Source organism: Mesocricetus auratus, unplaced genomic scaffold, assembly GCF_017639785.1.
Source record: "Mesocricetus auratus isolate SY011 unplaced genomic scaffold, BCM_Maur_2.0 Super-Scaffold_100676, whole genome shotgun sequence".
Classification (NCBI taxonomy): Eukaryota; Metazoa; Chordata; class Mammalia; order Rodentia; family Cricetidae; genus Mesocricetus; species Mesocricetus auratus.
The window spans coordinates 176,084,474-176,110,291 of NW_024429266.1; the positions used below are offsets into that span (position 1 = coordinate 176,084,474).

The window sequence follows — 25,818 nt, forward strand, 5'->3', positions numbered from 1 at the left end:
AGTCCTCCTGCCTCAGCATCCCAAGTGCTGGGATTATATATATGCTCCACAATGCCCACCTGTTAATTTTCTTACTGTGTGTGTCATTGGTGGGTTGTTAGGGTTTTTTCTGAGGCAGGGTCTCCCTGTGTAGCCCAAGTTGTCCTAGAAACTGAAATGTAGCCCAGGCTGACCTTGAACTTTGCCATGATCCTGACCAGACTCCGAAGTGTTAGGATTATAGTAGTGTACCAACATGATTGGCATAGGTGAACCTTTGTTACTGATATATTAGAAAATATTTTGTTAATAAAAAATAGGATGCAATATTATGCATTTTGAGTGGATGTTTACCTTGAGGAGGGAGAGGTATAATTTAATTTTCAAATTCCATCTTAAAATAGTGTTTAGTAATCAGAACTTAATTTTTTTTTAGGTATATGCACATAGATGCCACATGTGCTAAGGCACCCACACAATGAAGCCAGAAGGTGTCAGATCCCTAGGAGCTGATAAGGGTGCTGTTCTTCCAGACCATATCTTAAATTTAAAAAAAAAATATATGTATGTAATATGTTTGTATGAGTTCAAGTGAAGGTCAGAGGTCAACCCACAGGAATTGGTTCTGAGGATGGGATTCAGGTAACTTTATTTATTAAACCACTTCTCTGCCCTGTTTGTTTGTTGAGACAGAGTCTCTCTTTATGTAGTATAGCCTAGCGGTCAACTTTCTATCCTCCTGCCTTAGTCTCCTGAGTGCTGGGATTACAAGTGTGTATTACTATGTGTTGGTCAATTAAGTTTCTATTTGGTTTCTTTCTAAGGTAAATGTCTCACTATTTAATTATAACACTGGGATATCCATAAGAATGGCAGGCTCTTTCTTCATATGACAATTGTACAGCCTAATATCACTTTGTACAGGAAAAGAACACACGTTTAGTTTTTCTTCAGCAGGAGTGCTGATAACTGGCGCCGAGCACCAACACATTGTTCATCACTGGAAAAACAACACACTTTTAGGACCATTACCCAACAGTTACCTTTTCAAATTTAAAATATGTCAACAACACTCACTGACAAAGATCTACTTGTGGCAGAGGCTTAGGACACACACTGACTTCTAACAAACTGAAAAAAATCTACATGCCTGGGAAGGGAGTTCACTGTCCACCAGCAGCTCTTAGAAAAGGAAGCACAGAGCAATGCATAAAAACCTTCAAACAGGCGCCTTTAGGACAGACTTAATTTTTCATGATTTTCCCAAAGCCAGTCATGGTATTTATTTAACTTGTGGTCTTCAGGGTGCACCTGGAAGAAAGCAACATGTCAGTCATAAACACCTTTAAAGGTTTGCTGATGTAATTTATCATGATAATATATCTGACATAAACAGAGAACTTGAACCCAGTAGCAACCATAACTGTCTACAATTCTACCTTCTATGACAGAAATCTTGCATTGTTGTATGTATGTATGTATGTATGTATGTATTTTGTGTACAGTGTTCTGCCTGTATGTCTGCCTGCAGGCCAGAAGAGGGCACCAGATCTCATTACAGATGGTTGTGAGTCACCATATGGTTGCTAGGAATTGAACTCAGGACCTCTGAAAGAGCAGCCAGTACTCTTAAGCCCTGAGCCATCTTTCTAGACCCATGAAATCTGCATTGTTTACAAAGAACTTTCCAGGACAGAACTAACCCAGACCTGGAGCAGTGACAACATGAGTCAAGTGTTAGCACCCAGCTTTTGGAGGTTACAGACCCTGTGAGGCTAAACAGACTGTTCTGGTGGTGAAGGAAGACTGTGGCCCTTCCGCCTGGGTTTCTCCAAACCTCAGTGATTTAATATGTTAGGGCAAGAGGGAGAGGGCAGCATGCCAGGATATCCTCCAGCTGCCAGGCTGCCATTAGAATGCACCAGTGCTGGGCACAAATAGAATGGGTAGTGGACTAGGACCCAGATGCCACACTCCAGTCTGAGATACGAGGAAAAACCTGGCAGTTAGACACTCTAAGTCCAAATCTTTGCTCTCTTCCAGAGGATCCTGTTTTTGCTATGTATGTACAGGCATGAAAGCCTGTGTGAGGTCAGAGGACTCAGTTATAATTTATTAGTTGTGCCTATGAGGCATGTCTATGAAGGTCAGAGCACCATGTGAGAGCCAGCTCTTTACTTCCACTATTATGTGAGTTCCAGGGATGGAGCTCAGGCTGCCAGGCTCATGCAGCAAATATGTTTACTCGCTAAGCCACGCCCCTGGTCCACCTTCCACGTTTTGTTTGAGAAAGGGTCTCTCATTGGCCTGGAACTTCTCCACACAGGCCAGACTATCTGGTCTACGAGCTTAGACAGGGGGATCTAGAAGCTTCCAGGCACCCTCCTGCTTCTGCTCCCACACAGCCGGGACTGCAGTTGCATGCTGCCCTGCCTGGCTTTTATGTAATTTCTGGGATCTGAATTTGATCTTCAGAGCAAGCGCTTTACCAGCTAAGCCATCTCTTCTCAGCTCTAGGGGCCCCTTTTAACAGGAAGAAGCCCTGTTGGTGTTAGAGACAGAACAAGGACAGGAAAAGACAGCAACAGGGTCAGGAGTAATGGACCACTCAAGTCAGCAGAGGCCACAAGCAAAGGGTCTTGGGCAGCACCTGAGGAGTCTTTCCTATAGCTCATAACCTCATGCCCCTGCTGCTCCTCGAACTGAGGGCAGTTCTGCTTAGGACTGTACAGGGCTCACGTCTCGTACATCTAAGCATACTGGTGGAATTTCTTTGTTCTGGAGGCAAATGTGCTGGATTTGCTATGGCTAGCGGTGGACTTACCTGCTTCCACTCATTGACACAAAAGATCCGGTAGGAGTCGTTGCCATATTTACCAATCCCATGAAGCTCAATCGGATACCTCCACTGCTTCGTCAGATATTCATCTGAAGATACACACCCCACACATGTGGTCAGCCTCACGGAAGTCCCCTTCCCTACACCTGTGATGGGACAGCATCCTCATCACCTGCCCACCCTTGTGCTTTGCTCACAGACAGAGGAGATGTCTTCCTGCTTCTATGCACAGGGCTACTTCAGTGCTGGGCAAAGATTTATGGTTTGCGTCAGCAGGAGTCTGTGGTGCGGCAAGCAGGCTGTTTTAAATGTCTTTGGTGCTTGAGCTAAATGACCTCAATTAATAGAACATTCAAGGGCATTAAAGTTTAAGGTGTGGCTGCCTTCAGTGGGCACAATTTGCTTCTTCCTTTGGGACTAGGGGAACATACCTGAAAACTTGATAATGGTTTTTGCACGGAGATCATAGAGACCAAGAGGCTTAAGAAGTTCTGACACATCCCTCCAGTCAGCAGTTCGGGCCACCTCAGCTGAAGGGTACTTCTCTAGAAACTCCCAAAGCACAGGGATGGCCATCTTGCCTGGGAAGCAAACAACGGGAGACACATCTTGGGAAGGGCTGACTTCGTGTCCAGGTAGTTTCTCATCTAGGAACTTCAGGCATCAGCTTTCTTGTTACTGTGTTTGTGGTGCTGGAAATGGAATTGGGGTGCTGTGCATGCTGGGCAAGGGCTCCACTGACCTACATTCCCAGCCTTGCTTCTTTAAGTACGTTAAGTCATTACTGGAACCAGTAGTCACTTAGAAACAAATACCAACACTTCATCTACTTGGTTACTAGTCCAAATTATACTGAAAATGGCCTACTTTTCAAATCACTAGACCACTAGATAACCACTACATGCACTCAGTGAGCACAGAGAGCTTCCAAGCAGGAGAGACGACGGGTGGGAAAATATAGCTGCTCCTTCACTGATGACCAAAGCTAATCTAGAAGTAGGAAATCAATGACCACCTGGCCCTCAGTATTAAAAATGATGTTGGCTGTCATCCAGTCTAATGTTCCCATAGGTGAAGAGTTCTTCGGGCTGAAAGGGAAAAGGCTTGTTCAACGTCACAAACTCAGAACGGATCTTGAACTGGGACTCTTACCCAGCTTGGTTCTCTCTCTGCTCACCAGGACACACATGACAATGACCCACAAACCTGAGGTCCGATTGAGAAATATAGTGGCAATGAGGAGCTTCCACGGATCATGGAAAAGAGTTTCTTGAACAAGATTAAAAGGTGATCGAGGAGGAGTCCATTTCTTGAAGGCTTTTCGTCTTGGGGGACTAAGAGCTACAAAAACACAGGTGTGTCAAAGGTATACTCATGAAAGATTTGGGACACCCACCCCACCCCATACTGCCTGGGGAAGGGCGAGTACCTTCTTTGTTGTACTTGTTGGAAAAATACAGGCTTGTTTTCCTTTTTTCTACTTGTGTTCGTGGGATGTTGTCTTCTGAAAAGAAAATTTAGGGAATCTATGGTTTATGGAAGGATGAGGCAGGAGGATAGAGTTTGAGGTTAGCCTGGGCTACATAATAAACACTTACAAAAATTACTCTAATTCTACTAATACTCTATCAGCTTGGCATTATTTTATCTCTACTTTATACATAAGGAAACTGAGGCACAAAGAAGCTGAATAAGGTCACAAGCTAGTATGAGAGTAGGCAGTCTAGCTCAAGAGTGTGGCCAGCTCACAGTATGGGAAAACTGAAATGGTATGAATACCTAATGTAGTTATACGATGTGGTCCTTAAAAAAAACTTTTCTGTTGTTTTGTTTTTGAGACAGGGTTTCTCTGTGGCTTTGGAGGCTGTCCTGGAACTCACTCTGTAGACCAGGCTGGCTTGGAACTCACAGAGATCCGCCTGCCTCTGCCTTCTAAGTGCTGGGATTAAAGGCGTGGGCTACCAACGCCTGTCGCATTAAAATGTTTTTGACACTCTTACACAAATACTTTCCCACTGACACTTATTATTCTTTGGGGGGGGGGGGGTCGAGACAGGGTTTCTCTGTGGCTTCGGAGGCTGTCCTGGAATTAGCTCTTGTAGACCATGCTGGTCTCAAACTCAGACATATATTTCTAAATGGAAAAAGTCAAGATTCTACATATGATCCCAATTTTATAAACATGGATTTATATGTGTATGTATGCACACACACATAGAGACACTGAGAATAGAATTCAGATGGTATAGTGGTTGTTAGAAGTGGTAATTTTTTTTCTTCTATAATTTTATGCACTTTTCAAAGGTTCTGCAGTTGTAGTTATCAAAAGGGTAGAACACAAGAGAGGCTGAGGAAGAGATGTGAGCTCAAGGCCAGCCTGGTGTACACAGCAAAATTTTGTCTCCAAAAATAAAACAAGGGCCTAGAGAAATGGCTCAGCTGGTCAGAGTGCTTGCTGCTCCTCCAGAGGGCCAGAGTTCAGTTCCAAGTACCAATTGCCTGTAACTCCAGCTTTAGGTGATCTAAGATCTCTTTTGGCCTCTGTGGGAACCCACATCTATGTGGCATCCACACCCACATCAATACAAAATAAAAATCTAAACCAATGTTATCTTAAGTTTCTACAACTGCCATTTATTTAAATGGTCACACCTCGTACTCCCTCTGAGCAGCAGTTACTTAACATTTGCATATTGTAAAACCACCTTTTTTCACTTCTCATTTTTACTGCACAATTACTATTTTGTTACTGTTTTGAGACAGTGTCTCATATAGTCCAGGCTTGCCTCAAACTTGCCATGTACCTGAGGATGGCCTTGAACTCCTGATCTTTCTACACCTTACCCCCAAGTGCTGGGATTATAGACATGTGACACAATACTCAGCTACCTTATAATATTCTTTATTGTTAATTTATGTGTGGGTACCTGTGGAGGTCAGTGGAGGGCGTCAGATCCCTTGGAGCTGAAGTTATAGGTAGCTAGAAGCAACATGACATGGGTGCTGGAATCTGAACTCCTGCCCTCTGCAAGAGCAGGAAGTGCTCTTAACTGCTGAGTCATCTCTGTGGCTGGTTTCTTTTGTCTTGATGTAAAATATGGGACTAGTTTGGGTTATTGCTTACATTTTCAGAAACTAAGGCTTAAAAATTAAATAATTGCCAGAAAATGATACTGGGTTGACTAAACACTGCAACAAATATCCAGGTCTCCACACAATGACGTAAATACCTTTTGCTATTCTAGTCTGGGCAGGTCAAGCCCAGAAGAAACTATGAAACAGAACAAAGGAAGCTGATCTTATGGAAACTTGATGTTTATTATGGGTTCTCATACATAACTACCCAGCTTCCTTTACTACCTGATACTTCTAGCCAAGTAATTATTCCAGTGAGCACCTAGTAATCCAATGGTACTTCCTCTTACAGAGAGATAAACTTCAATATAGGATGAGTTGAATACATCCATATTAGTTAAGGGAGGATGCTTCCAATGCTCTTAACCACTGAGCCATCTCTCCAGCCCCCTTAATCCGCCTGCTATAATAGCAGTTAATCTATATGACCCAATGGTTTCTTTAAGAACTCAAAGGACATAGACTGAGGATTTCTGAATCATTCCTTAGGTATATGTGGCCATCTCCTGTTAAAGACACAGCAATCCCAGGCACAGAGAAGACGTACCCTTATGGATGGGACCGAAAGCAAAAATCAGTGTTACCCTGGTTCCACCAATCTGTGCAGGCTGTTTCCCTAAAGGAGTCTCAGTAAAATTAAAATTACTCTTCTTCTCTAAGGGAGTTATTCATTATAACAGCATAATGAATAACCAGAGCTGCTCGTATCTTTTATCTATAATTCACTGAGGCATTGTATAGGCAGAACTGTCAAGTCCTGGACTCCATGTGAAGAGCACAGTACAAATAATACATGAAGTGAGCAATTACACTTTTGAATTATTGAGAGCTCCCAGGCCTTTTAGAGAAGCATCAGGGTGTAACAGAAGATAGAGACTATGATGTAGACAGAATGAAATTGGGAGTCACACATCAGCAGTACAGGGGGGGCAGGAGGGTGCTGACTACTCTTGGTCAGCTTATGTATAAAAGGAGTCTCACCTACAGCCTTCACAGAGAGCCTTTTAATTTTCCTTACAATCTTAAGATTGCTGTCTAGAAAGAGGGCCAGTGGGGAAAGCCCCGCCTCCCAGCTGCTGCCCAGGAGAGGTGGGATCAGCCATGACACACCAGTCTTCCTTTGCTGGACGTCCTGGCTGTGGCCAGCTGATTCCCTCTCTGCCATAGGTAAGGGCTTGATGACTAGCTAGTGCAGAGATCAGTTAGGGGGTGGGGGTGTGGCTGGGTTGATAAGAGCATTTGTCTACCATCATTAGGCCCCGGGTCCCATGCCCAGCATTACATTAGAAAAGTAGCATCATGCCACATGCTTTTAATCCCAGCACCCATGAGGCAGAGGCAGGAGGATACCATATCGAAGTTATCTTCAGCTACACAGTGAGACCCAGGCCAGCCTGGGATACGGGAAACCCCGTGCCCACTTAGAGGGGGCAGATCCTGGGATTAACTGGGAAAACGTATTTGATGCCGGGCTCTTCACCACACCCCCATCTCAACCACACCAAGCAAGGAATACAAGTTCCGGGAGGGTAAACTGGTCACCACACAGGTAAGAGAACTTTCATGAGCCAAGTACCTGGAAATGTCTCAGACGGAAAGTGCTTCTTGGCTTGTGAGCAGCTGGGCGTTTCAGAGCCCTGTAAAACGTCGATATGCAACTGCGCCTCCCCAGCTTGGTCTCCCTTCGATCTGATTTCCTCTACTTCTAAAACAGTCTGCTCACGCTTCGGATCACCTGCTTCTTCAGGTGAATGTAATTTGTTTGTGACGCCAGGAGTTACTTGTGTGGAGTGAAGATCTGGTCCTGGACCGGGTGGCTTTTCCTTCCCCAGGCCCTCTCCCTCCCCAGTCAAGCTCACAGGCTCCTGGCTTGCACGGGAGGCCTCCGCAGGGCAGAGGGTCCCACTGGGCTGACGATCCTGTGGGACCAGCTCACTTTCAGTGCCTGCCTTTTGAATCACAGATTCTCTTTTTCTGTTACTTTGAGCAGAATCTGAGAGACTCTTTCTGCACCTTTGCTTGGTTTGCTCACTTCCAGTTCCTTTCCCAACGGCCACCTTTCTTTTGGGCATTCTCATCTCCCCAGGGTCAGCATCATGAATGTGTTCATCTTTCAGTAGCAAAGCACAGTTAGACAGTCTGCTGCTACCTGGAGACTCTGAATTACCACTGCTTCGTGTCCTGAGGTTCCGGTTTGAAATGTCGATTTCTTCTGGCTGCTGGGAAGTCAGAACTGCCGAGCTTTGGTCTTTATAACCTGACCTGATGCCCCCTTTTGATGACACAGAAAAACCAAAATCTTCAGGCTTAAGGAAAGTCTCTCCATTTTTAAGAAGATAATTAGCAAGTGAACGTTTTGATCTGAACTTTAGTCCTTGTGGGCTAAAAAAAAAATGAAATTAAAGGAAACTTATGCTAGTAAATAGGAGTGACTTTTAAAAAGAACTGAATTACATTTCAGATTTCCAATTAACAGTTTCTAAATGTCACCAAAGATGCTTGCCATTTTTAAAGGAACAAAAAGTAATAAATGACTCTTTTCAATAGATTCCTCTATGATGATATAAAATCAACATACAAATGTAGCTTAAATCCAAATGTATCATTGGCCTTTGAGAGCAGGATCAACAACATGTATATGTGACTGTCCTCAAATCACTGGATAAAACTAACCAGTGACGATGAAGGAACAATAATGGTTTCATAATAAGTTTTTTTAAATGTATGTGAGTGTGGTGCATGCACATGTGTATATGAGTGTTTTCATGTGTACCTGTGCATATGGAAGCCTGAAGTTAGAAATTAGGTGCCCTTGCTCACTCTCCACTTTAACTGAGACAGTGTTTCTCACTGAACCCAGAGCTCACCAATTGCAGTTATTCTAGCTAGCCAGCTTTCCCTGAGGATCCCTCCTCTGGCCCAGAGGGCTGATTATAGGCAGCTGCCACACCTACTCAGCTTTTTAGATGGGTTCTGGGGATCCGAACTCAGGTCCTCATGCTTGTTTGGCAAGTGCCTTACCCACTGAGCCATAAACCTAAGATTCTTACTAACCTTTCCTGTTATGAACAAAAATCACTTGGCTGTATTTTTATTTCCCTGCGTGCTTACCTGATGAAGTATACATCATATCTTCCTGCGGTTTTCCCAGACAGCCTCTGCTTCACAACTCTCTCCCATCCACATGCGATGGGCTTGTGGCATTCTGTCACTGCAGTACCACTAACTGGAGTAGAGGCAGCAGGTTCCTGGAGAAGGGAGCTACACTCACTGCTTATCACAAGTTCCGTTTCATCTTCTACTCTTCCCAGTCCAACAGCAACATCCTCCTTGCTGGGAAAATAAAGCCCAAGTGATGAACTCATTTAAATTTTCTTTTACTCTGCTTACTCAATTTCAACCCACAGTGGTATAGGACTACATAAGACCATGGTAGGTAAGACTAAAATCAGCCAGCTAGTCTTGTGCTGACAGCTACTTGTCTTCCAACATGGGTTCTTAAATGCTAGGACTCACCGGGCAGTGGTGCACGCCTTTAATCCTGTACTAGGGAGGCAGAGGCAGGCAGATCTCTGGGAGTTTGAGGCCAGCCTGGTCTATACAGTGAGTTCCAGGACAGCCAGGGCTACACAGAGAAACCCTGTCTTTAAAAAAAAAGGAAGAAAGAGAATAAAGGAATCTCTGTACAGTAACAGTTCAAGATACCTGCTAATTTTCTACTTTCGTAATCATTCAACCATGGCTATTCTAAAGGTTTGTGGTAATAGCTGGCATTTGCCTGAGATCAGCAGAGTTGATTAAGTGGGTCAACCCTCGCCGGGCATTGGTGGCGCACGCCTTTAATCCTAGCACTCGGGAGGCAGAGGCAGGCGGATCTCTGTGAGTTCGAGGCCAGCCTGGTCTACAGAGCGAGTTCCAGGACAGCCTCCAAACCCACAGAGAAACCCTGTCTCGGAAAAAAAAAAAAAGTGGGTCAACCCTCTCTCTTGCAAATAAGTGAGGGAACATTTCACATACATGTGCATTTTTGAGAAACAATAGCTACCACTTTCATAAAACAGTGTAGCTCCCCCAAAAGGTACATGACTTCCAAAAGGTAAGAATGTCCAAATCTTTTGGTCTTTATTCTCATTACTTATTCTTATTGACAAATTGTGTGATAATGAAATCCAATCACTTGCAGAACTGATACCAGAACTCAGGCCTACAGAACTGTGGCCTAGTACTTCTCATTATGGGGGAGGCAGGGGATCCCTATAAAACCTTCAGTACAGTGTATCCCTCCTGCCTTTAAAGAACTTTATATATGTATACCATGTCCATGCAGGTGCTGAGGCCAGAGGGGGCTGGGTCTCCTGGAGCTGTGTTGTTACAGGTGGTTGTGAACCTGGGCTGTGGGTGCTGGGACCCAAACCCAGGTCCTATGAAAAAATATTAATTGCTCTTAACAATTGAGCTCTCTCTCCAGCCTTGAGTACAGAGTTTTTTATTCACTAAACTATATATACATTTTAAAAGGTGAGTGAGGGTCTGGAGACACGGCTCAGTGGTTAAGAGCTCATATTCCAGAGGACCCCAGTTCAGTTCCCAGCACCCACATCAGGCAGCTCCTAACCCTGCAATTCTAGCTCCATTGAATCTGACACCCTCCTGTGGTCTCCACCAACACCCGTGTACAGATATGAAGACACACATAAATAAAAATAAACCTTTAAAAAGAGTGAGTGAGTCTCTAGAGACCATTTAACCCCATCTGCTTCCTATAAATAGGGAAACCAAGCAAGAACTAGTGACTGACCAGTTAGAACCACGGCACTCCAATGGAATCTGAGGTTAATATCAGCTATAAGAAGCTTATAGAGACAAGGCAGCAGAAGCCTGGGGGAATCACCACAAACTCTTAGGTTAACACAGAGGGTGGAAAAGCCAGCTCGGCTATCTACTATTAGCTGAGCTTCCAAGAGAAAGCACTTGGAGCTCAAAATCTCCTTCCCCATCTGTAAAAGGGAGGAATTAAAAAAAAAAAAAAGGTTTTGTTGCTATTGTTTGCTTTTGAGACAGGATCTTATGCACCCCAGGCTGGCCTTGAACCCACCACGTACCAGAGACTCATCTTCAACTTCTGATCCTCCTGACTCCACAGGCCAGTGCCACCAAGCCCGGGGATTTGGTGCTGCGGATCGAACTAACGGCTTCGTTTATACTCGGTAAACACTCTACCAAATTAGTTAAATGCTCAGACCTTAAAATTGTTTTGAACGGTCAGGTTTTGAGACATGCAAATAGGTACATCATTTTGGTCCCGACACAACAGTAGCTTCCTGTGACTTTTCATGACTGTTTTTGAGGTGCCCTGGGGCATGGAACGCACCTTTTGCTCCTACTTCTTCCTAAGCCCTTCCGACCCAGACTGACCTGCTTGCATCACAAAACCTCCCTTGTCCTCCAAGCTCCCCAGTCAACTCGGCCAAGCAATCGGGTACGGGCACACCCAAGATTATTCCCACAGGGGCGACAGCTCCATGTGTCTGTCATCCATACAGGAGCGATTCCCCTGCTCCCATTCTACAGGTGGTGAAACTGAGGCTCGAGAGGGGTTAACAACTTGCCAGAGGTCCCAAGGCGGGTCTGGAACTAGGTTCTTTCTAGGGGTGATGGAGGGGACTGAGATGTCCCCAAGGTTTGGGCTCTCCATCCCTGTGGCTGTGGTTCACCGGGCCGCAGCTGCAGCTCCAGGCTGAGAGGCGGAGTGGAAGTTGAACTCGGCTCAAAACAGTGGGTGGGATCCAAAGAGTGACAGGAGACTCCGTCAGTCCCCAGCGCTGCCTTCCCGCCGCCGCTTGAGCTACAGCCGCCATGGCCAGGGCCCCGCCAATCACACCCTCCGTCGGCGAGAAGCCCCGCCCCTCCAGTCTTCACTGACCAATCGCGAGTGTCATACTTCCGCTTCCGCCTCCTGCGGCCCTTGGCGCTTCAGCCGTGGAACCGGGCCCCCTTTTGGACATGCGTACTTAGAGCTCTGCGGACTCACGCGCGGTTTATTGCGCATGTGCGTTGCCAAGGGTAGCGCAGGTAGCCGAAGTAGTTTGCGGAGAGAAGGCTGTTGCTGTCGAGGCGGGGAGGAGGGGCCCGAAGCGTGAGGGGAGCGGCGATGAGGGCCGTGTTGACGTGGAGAGACAAAGTGGAGCAATGGTGAGAAGCGGGACGCTCCGGGATGGCGGGGGAAGCGGCGGGAACGGGCGCGTTGCCATGGCAACGGTCCTGCGGCCTGGGCCGAGTAGTCTGATGCTGCGTCTCCAACTCCTCAGTGGAAAGAGAGACCGAGATTCCCGGAGGGGGCTTGGGGACCACTTGAGGGTGGCGGTCTCCGGGAGCGCCTTCCAGTCTTTCTCCTAACCCCTCGGACTTTTCCAACCCACCACAGGGTTTCTCAGCTTCCTGACCTTTGATGCAGCTCCCAAGTGCCCAAATTTTGGTTCCCTGACATTTTTTAAATTTCTTCACTTTTTTTTGTTTTTTGAGACACGGTCTCTCACTTTAAAGCTCTGACTGGCCAGCGACCAAGCTGGTGTTGAACTCACAGAGATCCGTCTGCTTCTGCCTCCCAGCACTGGGATTTAAGGTGTGCACCACCATGTTCAGCCTACCTCACTTTTATTTAAACATGCTTTTATGCAGAAAACTACTCCATGTGTGAAAAATCAATATCATTTGTCCCACGTGCAATAGCTAAAATGTTTAAGCAAGAACAAACATAACTGTGAGTAACTCGCATTTAGGTGGTTAAAAGGGAGTGTTCCCACCTAAGCTGACCTGTTTCTACCCACCCTACTGTGTCTCAAGTGGTACATTCCCATGTAAGGTCAGAGAGACATGTAAGATGGGCCTCAAATAAAGGCATTCCTCTGATTAGAAAGCTTGGGAAAGGCTTAGTGAAGTTTAGAGCGAGTACTTCCTGCACAAGCACGAGGACCAGGGTTCAGACCCCAACGCCTACTATAAAGGCCAAGCCTGTAATACTGCTGCAGAGGGGACTCAAGACAGGATGACTGATGGGGTTTGCTAGCTACCAGCTCACCTGGGGGACAGGCCTTCCAGGTTAAGGGAGGAAGAGGACACCTGATGTCTTCTGTCCTCTGCAGAATATGCACACATATGAATATTCATGCACATTTACACACACACACACACAGATGCATATAAAAATAGTTTGAAAAAGGATAGAAAGAAAGTTAGACCCAAGCCTGTAATTTCAGCACTTCTAGAGGAGGAAGCAGGAAGATTGGGAGTTCAAGGTCATTCCCAGCTACAGAGTGAGTTCAAGGCCAGCCTGGGCAAGTTGGGGCCAGCCTGGTCTATAGAGTAAGTTCCAGGACAGCTAGGGCTGCACAGAGAAACCCCGTCTTGAGAACCAAAATAAATAAATGAATAGTAAAAGATGTCCTATAAAAGAAAATGACAATAGAACAACTTTGCCATCTTAATTATTCAATGCTATCTGGTGTCTACTCTATTTTGTCACCAAAATTCATCCACCAGGAACACATGTTTGGAAATTGTGGCTTATTAAGTAGTTCTCAGCCAGACTCAGAGTCTTCCTAGATTGTCCGTTCATCTTCACACTACTCTGTCTGTCCTGAGGCCTTTCTATGTGTGACACTGAGATCCTAAATACCCCTCAAGGCTCACTTTGGAGGGACCTGCACAAGTAACAGCTAATGCTGACTTGATCCAGACATTGCCTAAGAACTTTGTGTGCTTACCTATTGCCTCTTCAGGTGGTTCTGAGGGAGGTGCTGTAATTACCTCCATTTACAGCAAGGAACGGCCAGTGTAGAGAGTGCAGATAAGGGTGTGCCAGGGCGAGCCGGCCTGCCAGCTCAGGGTGCCCTGTTTGAAAGCCAGTTCTTTGAGCCTCTGCCTTTAATTTGGGTCAGGCAACTAGCGTGAATAGGCCGCACTTAAACATAAGGAATCTGTGTTGCAGGCAGGACATTCCTCTGCACCTTGCTTGAACCATGTCACTATGCCAGTCCCTTTGATTCTAACGAAACCTTTCTGGAGGTGAGCAGTAGGATGCTCAGCAGATGGTGCCTGCTGCCATACCTGAGGACCTGAGATTGATCCCTAGAGCTCACACAGTGAAGGAGAGAACCAACTCCTGCTAGCTGACCTCTGACCTCCAGAAGCTCTCCACAGTACACACGCCCCCCATAAATAAAAACTGAAACAATAAAAATGTTTTTGGTTTTTGGTCTTACTTATTTGAGACAGGGTCTCATGTAATCCAGACTGGGCCTGGGTTTCTGGCCCTCCTGTCTCAACCTTAGCAGTACTAGGGTAATTGCACAGTTCTATTACTTTTCTCTTTATTCTAGTATAAGAGCACTCACAGCCAGGGTTGGTGGTGCACGCCTTTAAGCTAGCACTCAGGAGGCAGAGGTAGGTGGATCTCTGTGAGTTCAAGGCCAGCCTGGTCTACAGAGTGAGTTCTAGTACAGCCAGGACTATACAATGAGACCCTATAGTAGCTTTCTTAGAAGACAAAACCAACCAGAGGAAAACAGAGCACCCACAGCACAAGCTGGCAATCACTGGCAACCAAGCATTTGCTTCTGTGTCAGAGAGCAATAGGGAGTGGCAAGGACTATGGCAAACTGGAAGCCTCTCAGTCTGCATGAGAGGGGCAGCTGCTGCTCTGCTCCTGCCAATTACCACTGCGTAGGAATTTGGCCTGGTGTGTGCAGATCTTCCTATTTTTACCAGAAGCTAGGAATCTGCGTTTTAAATGTGAAATGTCCTAATTTTTAAATGTTGGCACCTAATTAGAAAAAACAAAGTAAAACACCATGTGGGCCAAACAAAACATTTGCTGGTCAAATGCAGCCTGATCTGCTCTGTTCTCAACCCCTGGCACAGAATTTGGTTCATTCTGCTCTTGTGGTATTTAGAGTCTGTTGGGTGTGAGAATTATGTTTTAATCTGTTTATCCCAGAAGTCTACAAACTTTGTAAAAGCAATGGCTATATCTTATTTCCAAATGTTTCTGGATCTTGCTGCTATTTGGTGAATATGTGTGTGAGCATGAATGAATAACCAAGTGAATGAACGACCAATGAAAATTGCTTATCTGGCTACCACAGATTTGAAACAATCTAATAAAATAGGAGGTACAGAGGTTCTATAGACCAGCAGCATGATGATGTCTATGTGTGCAAGCTGGTGGAATAGAACAAAAGAACAAAACTAACACCTAGATAGTAGATCCACCAATCCCAGATGCCCTTGACTCGCCCCCCCAGCCAGCATGGCTCCTGCTCTGCACCTTTGCTTCTGGTCTGTCTTTGACCCAGCAGCAGAATCCACTCAAGACCTGCTGCTGTGATTCTGTCACTCTGCTCCTCGTAAACCTAGGGTCACCTCTTTTATGTCAAGTTGTGCATTTTGCTGGGTGGTCCCCGGCCTCCTTCCTTCTAGGCTTGCTAACTTTAGATTTGTGTTTTGGAGCTTAGCCAAAGACTCCATTTTCCTACCGGAAGATCCTCCTCAACTGATTCTTTCCACCTCCCTCCCTCCCTCCCTCCCTTGCTCTTTCTTTCTTCATGTGTGTAGGGTGTGTGTGCACATGTGTATGCAGATGCATGCACATGAGGAGGTTAGAGGTTGACATTGGGTATCTTTGCCTATTTTTGTCCACCTTATTCTTTATTTTTCTATGTTATGTATATGACTGTTGTGGCCGTATGTGTGTCTGTGCACTACCTAAGTGCCTGGCACCTGCAGAAGCCAGGAGACAGAAGAGGGCATCAGATTCCCTGGAACTGGAGTTACAGAAAGTTGTGAGTTCACATGATGGACACCTATGTCTTTTACAAGAACAGCGAGTGCTCTTAAATGCTGAGTTATTGCTCCAGTCCCAACTTTTTTTTTTTTTTTTTGAGATAAGGTTTCATCACTGACTCTGAAGTTAACTGTTTAAGCTAGACTGGCTAGCCATTAAGCCCCAGGATCTGCCTGTTTCCACATCTCCATTGCTGGGGTCACATTGCTGGGTATGACTTGTCATGCTCAGGTTTTAGATGGAATAGTGGGGACCCATGCTCAGGCCCTCATGCTCGCTTGCTTAGCAAGTGCTTTACCCATTGAGCTATCTCCCAACCTTTAAATTTTATTTTTTTCTGAACTCCTACTTTCTTTCTACCTTAAATAGGTGGCTCTAGGTTCATCTCAACCACAGTGCCCTTTTAGGCTAGTCCATCTTATTCTGGGGAGGCTAGCTAGTACTTTTTTTTTAAAGATTTATTTATTTATCATGTATATAGTGTTCTGCCTGCATGTATGCCTGCAGGCCAGAAGAGGGCGCCAGATCTCATTGTAGATGGCTCTGGGAATTGAACTCAGGACCTCTGGAAGAGCAGCCAGTGCTCTTAATCTCTGAGCCATCTCTCCAGCCCCAACTAGCTAGTATTGAGATTGATTGAGGAAGCTGAGGGTATGGCTCAACAGCAGAGAGCTTGCCCAGAATGTGTGAGGTCCAGCATTCTTAGCACAACGTTAAAAATTTAATGAAGTGATATATAATTTGTCTGAGATTGCAAATTGCTGCTACTCAGAAGGCTGAGACTAGGAGATCTCCAGTCTAGTAGAGTGTTTGTCTCAAAAAAAGAGAAAAGTGGAGCAAAGCCTTGAGTTTCATCCAAGCACAACAAACAAACAAAAACAAAACAAAACAAAAAACCTAAAGCAGTAAGCAGGGTAGCATGTATGGCTTGTGATGGGTTTGAAGACTTGCGTATGTAGAGGACAGTTGGCACCTCTCATCTCTCAGCAGTGAAGTCTGACATGCAGGTTTGACAGTTTATCTTTTTCATAGAAGAGGACAAGTTGGAGAGAGCCTGCCATGGAAGCACAGACTGTCAGTGGACAGGAAGCCTCCCACCCTGGAGTGTGCTGACTGAGGCTAGACGGCTGTGTGGAAAGAGCAGTTGCCCTGGGCAAGGTGTTAGATTCCATGGCAAAGTCTGAGTGCTTTCCAATTTGGGGATTCTGTGATGTCGTAATATCATTAAAGCCTGGGGGAGGAGTCTAAACATAAAATCCTGGCAGGTTGCCTGGTCAGTATTTAGAACTTGTCAGGTCCCTGATCTAACATATAATGTAAAACTTTGTCATTGCCCCTGGAGCTGCAGATGGCTGTATTAGGGAGGCATAGTATGAAACAGTCAGATACAGAAGACTCTGCTTGAGAGTGGAGCTGAATTGTCTAGATTCCAAGTACAGCAGGAGTGAAACTGGGGAGAGTCAGGCAGAATGATTGCTGTTCTTCCTTCCAGTGGCCCCAAGTTTGGTTCCCAGCACCCAGGTTGGGTGACTCTTAATCACAAATTAGATGTACATGCTGTAATTTAAGAAAGTACGTTTTTAGGACATCCAGAAAGTGAACCTTCACATCTGAGAGGATTGTTTAGATTTAGTCCAAATGAGACCCTTACCTTTGAGATGGTTTAGTAGGTAAAGGTGCTTGCTGGTGAGTCAGATGAGCTGAGTTTGATCCTTGGGACCAACATGATAGGAGACAACCGACTCCTGATGCTTGTCTGACCACAAATGAACCACGGCATTTTCATGCCTCCCTAAATGAATAAATACATATAATAAAAATGATTTGAAACCAGGAGTGGTGGCTTAGTGATTAAGAGCACTGACTGCTCTTCCAGAGGTCCTGAGTTCAATTCCCAGCAACTACATGGTAGCTCACAATCATCTATAGTGGGGTCTGATGTCCTCTTCTGGCATAAAGTTGTACATGTATATAGATTCTTACATACATAAAATAAATAAATAAATCTAAAAAAGAAAAACAAGTTCAAGGTCATCCTCAGCTACATCAACTGCACATCGAGTTTGGGACCAGACTGAGCTATATGAGACTGTTTCAAAGACAGCAACAAGAAATGCCAGGTGAGGGGGTTCACATTTATATTTTCAGCATTTGGGAGGGGGTGTACTGTAAGTTCAAGGCTAGTCTAGGCTACAAGGGTTCTAGGTCAGCCTGGGCCAGAGTAAGAAGATTCTGACCCCACAAACAAACAAGACAAACATAAATAAAACTAATTCAACCACAGATGGCTCTTGGAGAAGAGGTCTAAGAATCATTATGACTGGCTCGCACGTATACCCGTGGGAAGGGAGCCACACCAAGGACTAGAAAGGTGCAAATCCATTCCAAGCTAATGTCTTCTCATAAAGATACGCAGATGCCAGGCACTTTATACAAGGCCGGCTTATGGTCCCTGGTGTTAGGAGGGTAGCTCTCTACCTTGTTTTATAGATAAGAATGGAATTTAGGGGCTTGAGAGGTAGCTCAGTAGTTAAGAGCACTGGCTGTTCTTCTAGAGGTCCTGAGTTCAATTCCCAGCAACCATATGGTGACTCACAATCATCTATAATGGGATCTGGATTTTCTATTTCATCATGCAGGCATACATGTCAGCAGAACACTGTGTATGTGATAAAAATATTTTTTAAAAAGTGAAATTCAGATAGGTCAGCTTTCCTGGTCTGAGCTCCCTCTGCTTTTCAGTCTCCTGCTTGCTTCTTTGAAAGTGAAACATGTCAAGAGTATCGAAACAAGGAAGCCCAGGCCGTTATCACGTAGCAGTGAAGGACCATGTAGCACTTGGGCCAGGATGTAATTGTATGCAGTGTGCCAAGCTGGAAAGCCAGTCAGGCTTACCTTTGCTCAGCCTCCCTCAGCTAGCTGTGCAACAGGAGACAGTATCGCTATGCAGCTTTTCCTCAGTGGGCCTGCCCTGTCTGCTCCATTGTGCTATGGTAACTGTGCTGTGGGGTAACATAAGCTTTCCCTGTCACAGCTCTCAACTATTAGTGTAAAGAGTTTTTATTCAAGGAATCGGTAGCCTGTGATGTATGATATCGTGGGGTGGAATCTAAGTAGGCAGACACACAGAAAGGGTACTCACTCCAGATGGATAGACGGGAAGTGTTCAGAGGCCAAGGGTAGAGAGCTAGGTGCATTGTTGCATGTCTGCCTTTAATTCAGAGTCTGAGATGGGAGGATTGCCTGGAGTTTGAGGCCAGCTTGAGCTAAATAGCACCAGGTCAGCCAGGGAGCTGTGTAGACCTATGTTTCAAAAAACAAAACAAACAAACAAAAAACAAATAAGGGCTGGTAAGATGCTTTACAGATAAAAGTGCTCGAAACACAAGCCTGATGACCTGAGTTTGATCCCTGGAATCCATGTAAAGAATTTGGTAATATCCATAATAATCCCAGAGCTCCTGAAGGGAGATGGGAATATCACCGGAAGCTCATGGGCCTGGAGTGCACTCCACGGTGTGGTACAGCACATGGCAGAAACAAGAGAGCCTCTGCCTCAACAAGGTAGAAGGTGAGAACTGATTCCTGAAAGGTGTCCCCTCCTCACATGCCCCCACACTCACACAGAGGCACAAGAAGTCAATAAAGCAATAGTGAAACTGCAGACAAGGATACGGAAAGGGAGGAGGTGATCAGAAGGCCGTGTCTCAGCTGGAGTGCAGGAACACATTTCAGCAGCCTCATGAGGACCACAGTTAGTTATTGCATATTTCAAAATGACTAAATGGGTACATTTTTAATGTCTCTTGGAAGTAAATGATAAGTCGAGTTGATAGACACATTTATCAGCTTTCTGCAATACATATTGTATTTATATATTATATAAACATTGCTCTATATGCACGTTTATTATTTGGAAGTTACTTTCTAAATTTTATATGGAATGCCTTGAATATATGATAATACCCTTGGGGGGGGTCTTCCAAGAAGGCAAGAAAACCATTGTGGATTATTTCATCAACCATGATGTATACCAACAGCAATAATGAAGGTTACAAGGACTGAGAGAGGGTTGACACATGGTCTTTAAGGCCCGGCTGCTGGGATTGGAATCCTGGCTTCACTTCTTCTCTGCAGCAGCTTACTTTCAGGCAAATTGTTTAACTTTGTAGTTTTTGTATCTGCAAGATAGCCTTAGAGTTGTGAGGTTGAGAGAACTTAGACAATTGAGCATTTATACTGTATCCCGTACACAGTAACACATGTGCTCAATAAATGTCAGCCACTGGGAAAGCATCAGGGAAACATTTGACCTACCTGGCAGTAATCCAAGAGAGTAGAGGCAGTACAGTACCATGGTTAGGAGCATAGGCTTCAGAGACCCTTTACTGGTTAGTTGTGGGAGGCTCCTGCCCCCAGCCTGAAGTGTGTGTTATCTATAAGCAGAGTTCAGTTTGTCCCTTCATGTCCATGGGGGAGTTGTTTCAGGAACCCCAAAGGTGCCAAACCGGCAGTCGCTCAAAGTTCTCTGTTTCAGACAACATAATGTCTGCATGGGAACTTGCAGAGAACCTAGACCCACCGCTGTGCAGTAAATCACCTCTAGATGACATGGGAATGAATGCTGTGGAAATCACATTTATACTGTGCTGTCAGGGAATACTGATAAGGGAAAAAGTTCAACTGTTTACTACAGAGGTGGTTTCCCCCTCAGCGTGCGTGTGTGTGTGTGTGTGTGTGTGTGTGTGTGTGTGTATTTGGTTTTTCAAGACAGGGTTTCTCTGTGTAGCAGCTCTAGCTGTCCTGGAACTAGTTAGGGCTAGCCTTGAACTCACTGAGCTCCGCCTGCCTCTGCCTCCCAAGTGTTGGGATTAAAGGCGTGCACCATTCTTTTTTTGTTTTGTTTTTAAAGATTTCCTTATTTATTATGGAGTTCTGCCTGCATGTATGCCTGCATGCCAGAAGAGGGCACCAGACACCAGATCTCATTATAGATGGCTGTGAGCCACCATGTGGTTGCTGGGAATTGACCTCAGGACCTCTGGAAGAGCACCAAGTGTTTTCAACCTCTGCACCATCTCTCCAGCCCCTGTTATTTTGTTTTTGTTGTTGTTTGTTTGTTTTTTGAGACAGGATTTCTTTGTGTAACAGTCCTTGCTTTCCTGAACCTTGCTTTGTAGACCAGGCTGGCCTTGAACGAAGAGATCTGCCTGCCTTTGCCTCCCAAGTGTTGGGATTAAAGGTGTGCGCCACCACTCCTGGCTACAGTACGGTTTCTTTTTTTTTTTTTTTTTTTGGTTTTTACGAGAGGGTTTCTCTGTTTTGGAGGCTGTCGGCCCAGCCTGGCCTCACTACAGTACAGTTTCTATGCGGCTCCTTCACCAGTCTCATAGTATCCCTCATTATTTCACCCACTGTAAGAGGTTATAACATACCATTACATGCTTATCAGTATGAAATCGGAAAAAAAAATGCCATACTTCCCTGACATGTCATCACTTAGAAAAGTATATTCTTTGAAGTTGGTGCCACAGGTGTCCTTGGCCAAAGTGTCTGCTTCATATGTTTCCATTCAAGTGGAAATTCCTGGAGGGTAGAGAGTGATCTGCCAAACTCCCCTGTCTGTTGATGCCCTGTACCTAACAGGTACTTTGTAAATATCTGGGTAGTTGTCCTGCCTCACACTTTATCTGGGGTGTCCCGCCTTTCCATAGAATGGTTGGAAGAGCCTTTGTCCTCAGCTGTTGACCCTTTGAGTCATTTCTGGCTTCTGGCTTCTGCGCGAGAGGAAACCAGGATGGAGCCGACTGCCGAGCAGACCATGATTGAATGGGCTGCCAAGGTGTGGTGGTTGAGTGGAATTTGCAACCAGATGCAATTGTTAGCTATTATTTTTTCCCCAGCACACACACAGTGTTTCATAATGGAAATAAAGTTTCTTTCCTGGCCATTAGCAGACCTCATCGTTTCAGTTCCTAATTATCTTTTTGTCTTGTCTCCTGTTAGTATCTACGACCTCGCATTTAAGCCTGATGGAACTCAACTGATTCTGGCTGCAGGAAACAGATTGCTGGTAGGATTTGGTCTGAGTTTCCATTCTGAGTCCTTTTTTTCTCCTTCCCTCTTGTAAGTGCTCTGAAATTTGACCCCCTTTCTTTGAGATAAAAAAGGCAAGGACGGAAAAACCAGCCATTCCTTTTTAATAAGGAAGGAAATGGTGTATTTGAAACAGGTAGGTAAACTGTGTATCAGATAGGAACTCGTGAACAATGCCTCCTTTGGAGTCATTTGTCCTTTCCCTTTGAGACACCCATGGAATAGTTACAGACAATTAATCAAAATGCCTTTGAAACTGGGTGGGTGTCAGTTCATATTTTGTTGGACCAAAGTGAAATAACAAGGCTAAAGGCTATCCTTCCAGGAGAAGCCAGAAAGCTGACCTCGACTTCTGGGCTCGAGCGCCCCTAAACAATTCCATATGAATGCTGTCCTATTGTTCATAGTTTCAAAAGACACAGGCTCCCTCTGGAACCTATCCTAGTTCATAAGAGTAATCTTCAGAGATTTCTTTTTGTTTGACCCAAAACCTTTGTGATAGACCTTCTTCCTGTAAGCCACCATACTCTCTGCTGTGTCTAGATACAAAGACTGGTGGTGTCCATGTTCTGTGTGCGAACTATATGGTCTCATAACGTAGCTGAGTTGTTCTGCAGACTTCTTTCCAGGGTAAACAGCACAGATACTTTTCACTTCCCTTCACGGGCTTCCTTCTCCAGTGTTCTGCCTGTGTGGGAGAGCTCTGTCCTCATTTCTCAGATGCTCTGTTTTTTACATCTCCACATATTTAGCCATGTTGCACAACTATAAAATACCCTAAATGCGCATTGCAGCTGGGTTTTATAACACTTCCTCCCCCTTGCAAACCCCACGTTTGTTAGATCTGTGACTTTGAGACGTGGTAGCAAGTATGATGCATCTGTGTGTGCTGACATTCGAGGCAGTGTTGGCCCTGACAATTAGCCATGTTGTCCACCGCTCTCTATGTGTACTGGCTCTGTTAACAAGGGCCTGCCTTGATGGGCCATTCATCCAAGCCCATGTAAGAATGAGTGAAATTGACCCAGGCCTGGTGGCGCATGCTTATAATCTCAGGTCCTTGAGAGGTGGAGGCAGGAGGATCAAAGGTTCAAAGACCGGCCTGTGTAGCAGAGGAAGTTCAGAGCCAGCCTGAGCAACGTAGTCAAACACTGTTTCATGATTAAAAACCAGAAGAGAAGCTGGGACTACAGCTCAGAGGCAGAGGACTTGTCTGGCATTGTACAGTGCCCCAGGTTCAGTCCCCAGTACATGGTGAGAGGTGGGGAGAATGGGTGAAGTCTGCAGAGCTTCCCTGGAGTGAAAATCAGGGTTACTGCTGTTTCTCCACCGTTGATGGTGTGTGCCTGGCCACACAGAGCATAGAGCTGGACCTCCACTTCCTCCTTGTCCTGCATGAGGACTTATTCATTATTGTTATGCAGTGCTGTCTCTACTTGATACTAATTTAGGAAATCAACAACTGTTGTGTTATAAAAACAAAAATAGCAGTAGCACCCTGCAGGAATTTTAAATAATGGATGTCACACAGATAATCGATATTTTTACCCCTTTTGACAGGTTTATGACACCTCCGATGGCACCTTACTTCAGCCCCTCAAGGGACACAAAGATACTGTGTACTGCGTGGCATATGCAAAGGATGGTAAGAGACTTCTCTGGGTTCTGGTCTTTGTCATGACCTTGTAGCTGCTCATCTTTCTCATGGGAACTCTGTAATTATCTTTAAAATACAACCTGCTTGCTCAGAGGATAGGAAGTAGCTTAGACTTTAGCTATTCACTGAAACAGATTTTTTTTGCTTGCCTTTTGTGGTGCTGGGGACCAAGCCCAGGACCTTGTACACACCAGGTAAGTGCTCTGCCACTGACTTACAACTCTAGTCTCGTTGGCTTTCCACTGTCAGGCACCATCTCAAGTGCTTGGCTTATTTCAGAGAACAAAAGAGATGGAGGGCTTGTTGGGAGCTGGGGAGGAGGGAGGGACCAGGGAACATGTAGCATGAGCATAGTCAGTATGTAACTAATTGCTAGACCTGCAGGTGGACAGAGCATGAGGATCGGGAGTGCTGGGTGGATCAGAGATCTGGTGCCTTATCCCATATGACTGTGAGATGGGCTCATTCAGAAAGGGCAGCCGAGCAAAGACTTGCAGGCCTGAGATGGAGAGGTTTGGGCATCAGGTGTTTGGGAAAAGAGCTTCCTGAAGATGGAAGAGCCACTGCAGAAGCCCTTGGGTTGGAGTGTCCTTCTTGTAGCTAGGGCAGAAGGAATGGAGAGAGATGGGAGAGGAGATAGAAAGGAACAGGTGGGGGGTGGCCAGATGGTGTCGACATCATCAGAGCCCTCAGGGAAGTGAAGACAGCACCATTGTTGGGATCTCAGTGGAGCAGGGGTCTGATCTGATTTCTGTTTTCTATTTGCCTTGGAAACAGCTTAGCAAAGATGAGGGGCCACAGGAAGCTGAGTGGCAAACATCTTCCAGGACAGGGGTGACAATGGCAGACTTCTGTGGGGGCCACAGAAGTGGTGAGAAGTGACTCGGTTCTGCATAGCTTTGGGGACGGAGCAGATGGGATTTTCTGTCAGGTCGGGTCTAAGTGTGAACATTGCAGGCAACTCCACAGCCCTTGACCAAATGGCTGAATGGTGGGATCACCCCTCCCCCATTTGGGTAGTGCTGCCGTGGGGCAGTTGCAGTGGAAAGTGCAGAGTTCAGATGTGCACATTTGCACTGTGGAAACCTGATGGAGGAAATGGAGGAACTTGCTGGGATGCAAGCATCAAGCATCAAGGACACAGAAAGGACTTTGCTTCAGAAAGAGGCATGGCAGGGAGGCCTGTGACAGTAGGGATCCAAAGGACATTGTCTCTGGTTCCTCCAGTTTTAAGAGTGAGCACTGCGAAGGAGGTGTTAGAGAGTTGAAGGGAAAGGAAAAAGTAAATTGCAGCTTTGGCGAGTGAGAGAATGAGTGAACTTGGAGGATGCAGCGAGACCTCCAGGGGTCAGAAGGATGTATTTGAAACTGGTAGTCGTGAATTGTAGGTGACATCACTTTGTGTGGTTTATCGTCTCCAGCCACTCTGAGCTGCATAGTATCGGGAGGGGTAGGGATGGTTTAGTGGAGTGCAGTTTTACAGGCAAGGTGAAGTGAGAACAGAGCAGAGAGGGTGAATGGTCGTATGCAGGGACCCTGAAATGAGTGGAGATGGGCTGTAAGGGAAGAAGGGCAGTGGAGAGGAAGGAAGTGGCTCAAGGCTTGAGGGATTATTTTGCTGGGGCACCTGGATGGTTGGGACAGAGAGGAGGTGGTTAGGGAATTGGTGTGAAATTGTGAAATTGAGATTGTGAGTTAAAAGTAAATCCATGGGGACATAGCTGAATGGGGGAGCACTTGCCTAGCAGTCTTTTGCTCAAGACCCTGAGTTTCTTCCACAGCACTGCAAAAATGATAATAAAATGAAGAGAAATAGATGGAAGGCAGGCAGGTAGGTAGGTAGAGTGTTATGCCATGGACATTCCAACCTCAGCCCAACCCAAAAGCTATGTGACTTTTTTAATTTGTTTGTTAATTTCTTGAGCAGGTGGCTCAACAGGTTAAGGCATTTGCACCAAACCTGATTTGAGTTTGATCCCTGGTGTCCACTTGGTGAAAGGAGAGAGCCTACTCCTGTTTTCTGACCTCCAGATGTGTACTGTGGCATGCATAAGCTCACACAGAAAATAAATAAATAGATCTAAATTAAAACTTTATGTCATCAGCCTGGTCTACAGAGCGGGTTCCAGGACAGTCTCCAAAACAATACAGAGAAACCCTGTCTCGAAAAACCAAAAGAAAATTTTATGTCTTACTATTGTATGTGTGCACATGTGGGCATGTTTTGCATGGCATACCTGTGGAAGTCAGAGGATAATTTCAGAGAGACTG

General features: G+C 45.5%; 2 protein-coding genes across 11 annotated transcripts in view; one reads left to right on the top strand and one right to left on the bottom strand.

Annotated features, from left to right (window-relative positions):
* Positions 1 to 611: 611 nt before the first annotated feature.
* On the bottom strand, positions 612 to 11,886 carry Mbd4 (methyl-CpG binding domain 4, DNA glycosylase). 4 transcript variants are annotated; one of them, XM_005066104.4, is made up of 8 exons: positions 11,563 to 11,886; positions 9,065 to 9,286; positions 7,530 to 8,335; positions 4,248 to 4,322; positions 4,025 to 4,159; positions 3,250 to 3,399; positions 2,804 to 2,907; positions 612 to 1,290 (listed from the first exon to the last, which is right to left on the bottom strand). In XM_005066104.4, exons 1-8 carry the CDS (start codon positions 11,646 to 11,648, stop codon positions 1,213 to 1,215), a joined length of 1,656 nt encoding a protein of 551 aa, XP_005066161.1. In that variant the 5' UTR covers positions 11,649 to 11,886; the 3' UTR covers positions 612 to 1,212. The 4 variants fall into 4 exon arrangements, with proteins under 4 accessions (XP_005066161.1, XP_012965724.1, XP_021080466.1 ...); XM_013110270.3 differs by having other exon boundaries at positions 2,804 to 2,964; XM_021224807.2 differs by lacking the exon at positions 11,563 to 11,886 and adding an exon at positions 11,056 to 11,336 and having other exon boundaries at positions 2,804 to 2,964.
* Positions 11,887 to 11,967: 81 nt separating this feature from the next.
* The window catches only part of Ift122 (intraflagellar transport 122), a 69,768-nt gene continuing 55,917 nt past the window's right edge, over positions 11,968 to 25,818 (top strand). Inside the window, exons 1-3 of one of the 7 annotated variants that reach the window (XM_040739268.1) lie at positions 11,968 to 12,145; positions 21,801 to 21,867; positions 23,451 to 23,535. In XM_040739268.1, coding sequence (XP_040595202.1) covers positions 12,105 to 12,145; positions 21,801 to 21,867; positions 23,451 to 23,535 — 193 coding nt within the window. In that variant the 5' untranslated portion in view covers positions 11,968 to 12,104. The remainder of the gene's footprint in view (positions 12,146 to 21,800; positions 21,868 to 23,450; positions 23,536 to 25,818) is intronic. The other 6 variants (XM_040739269.1, XM_040739270.1, XM_040739267.1 and 3 more) reach the window with 6 other exon arrangements.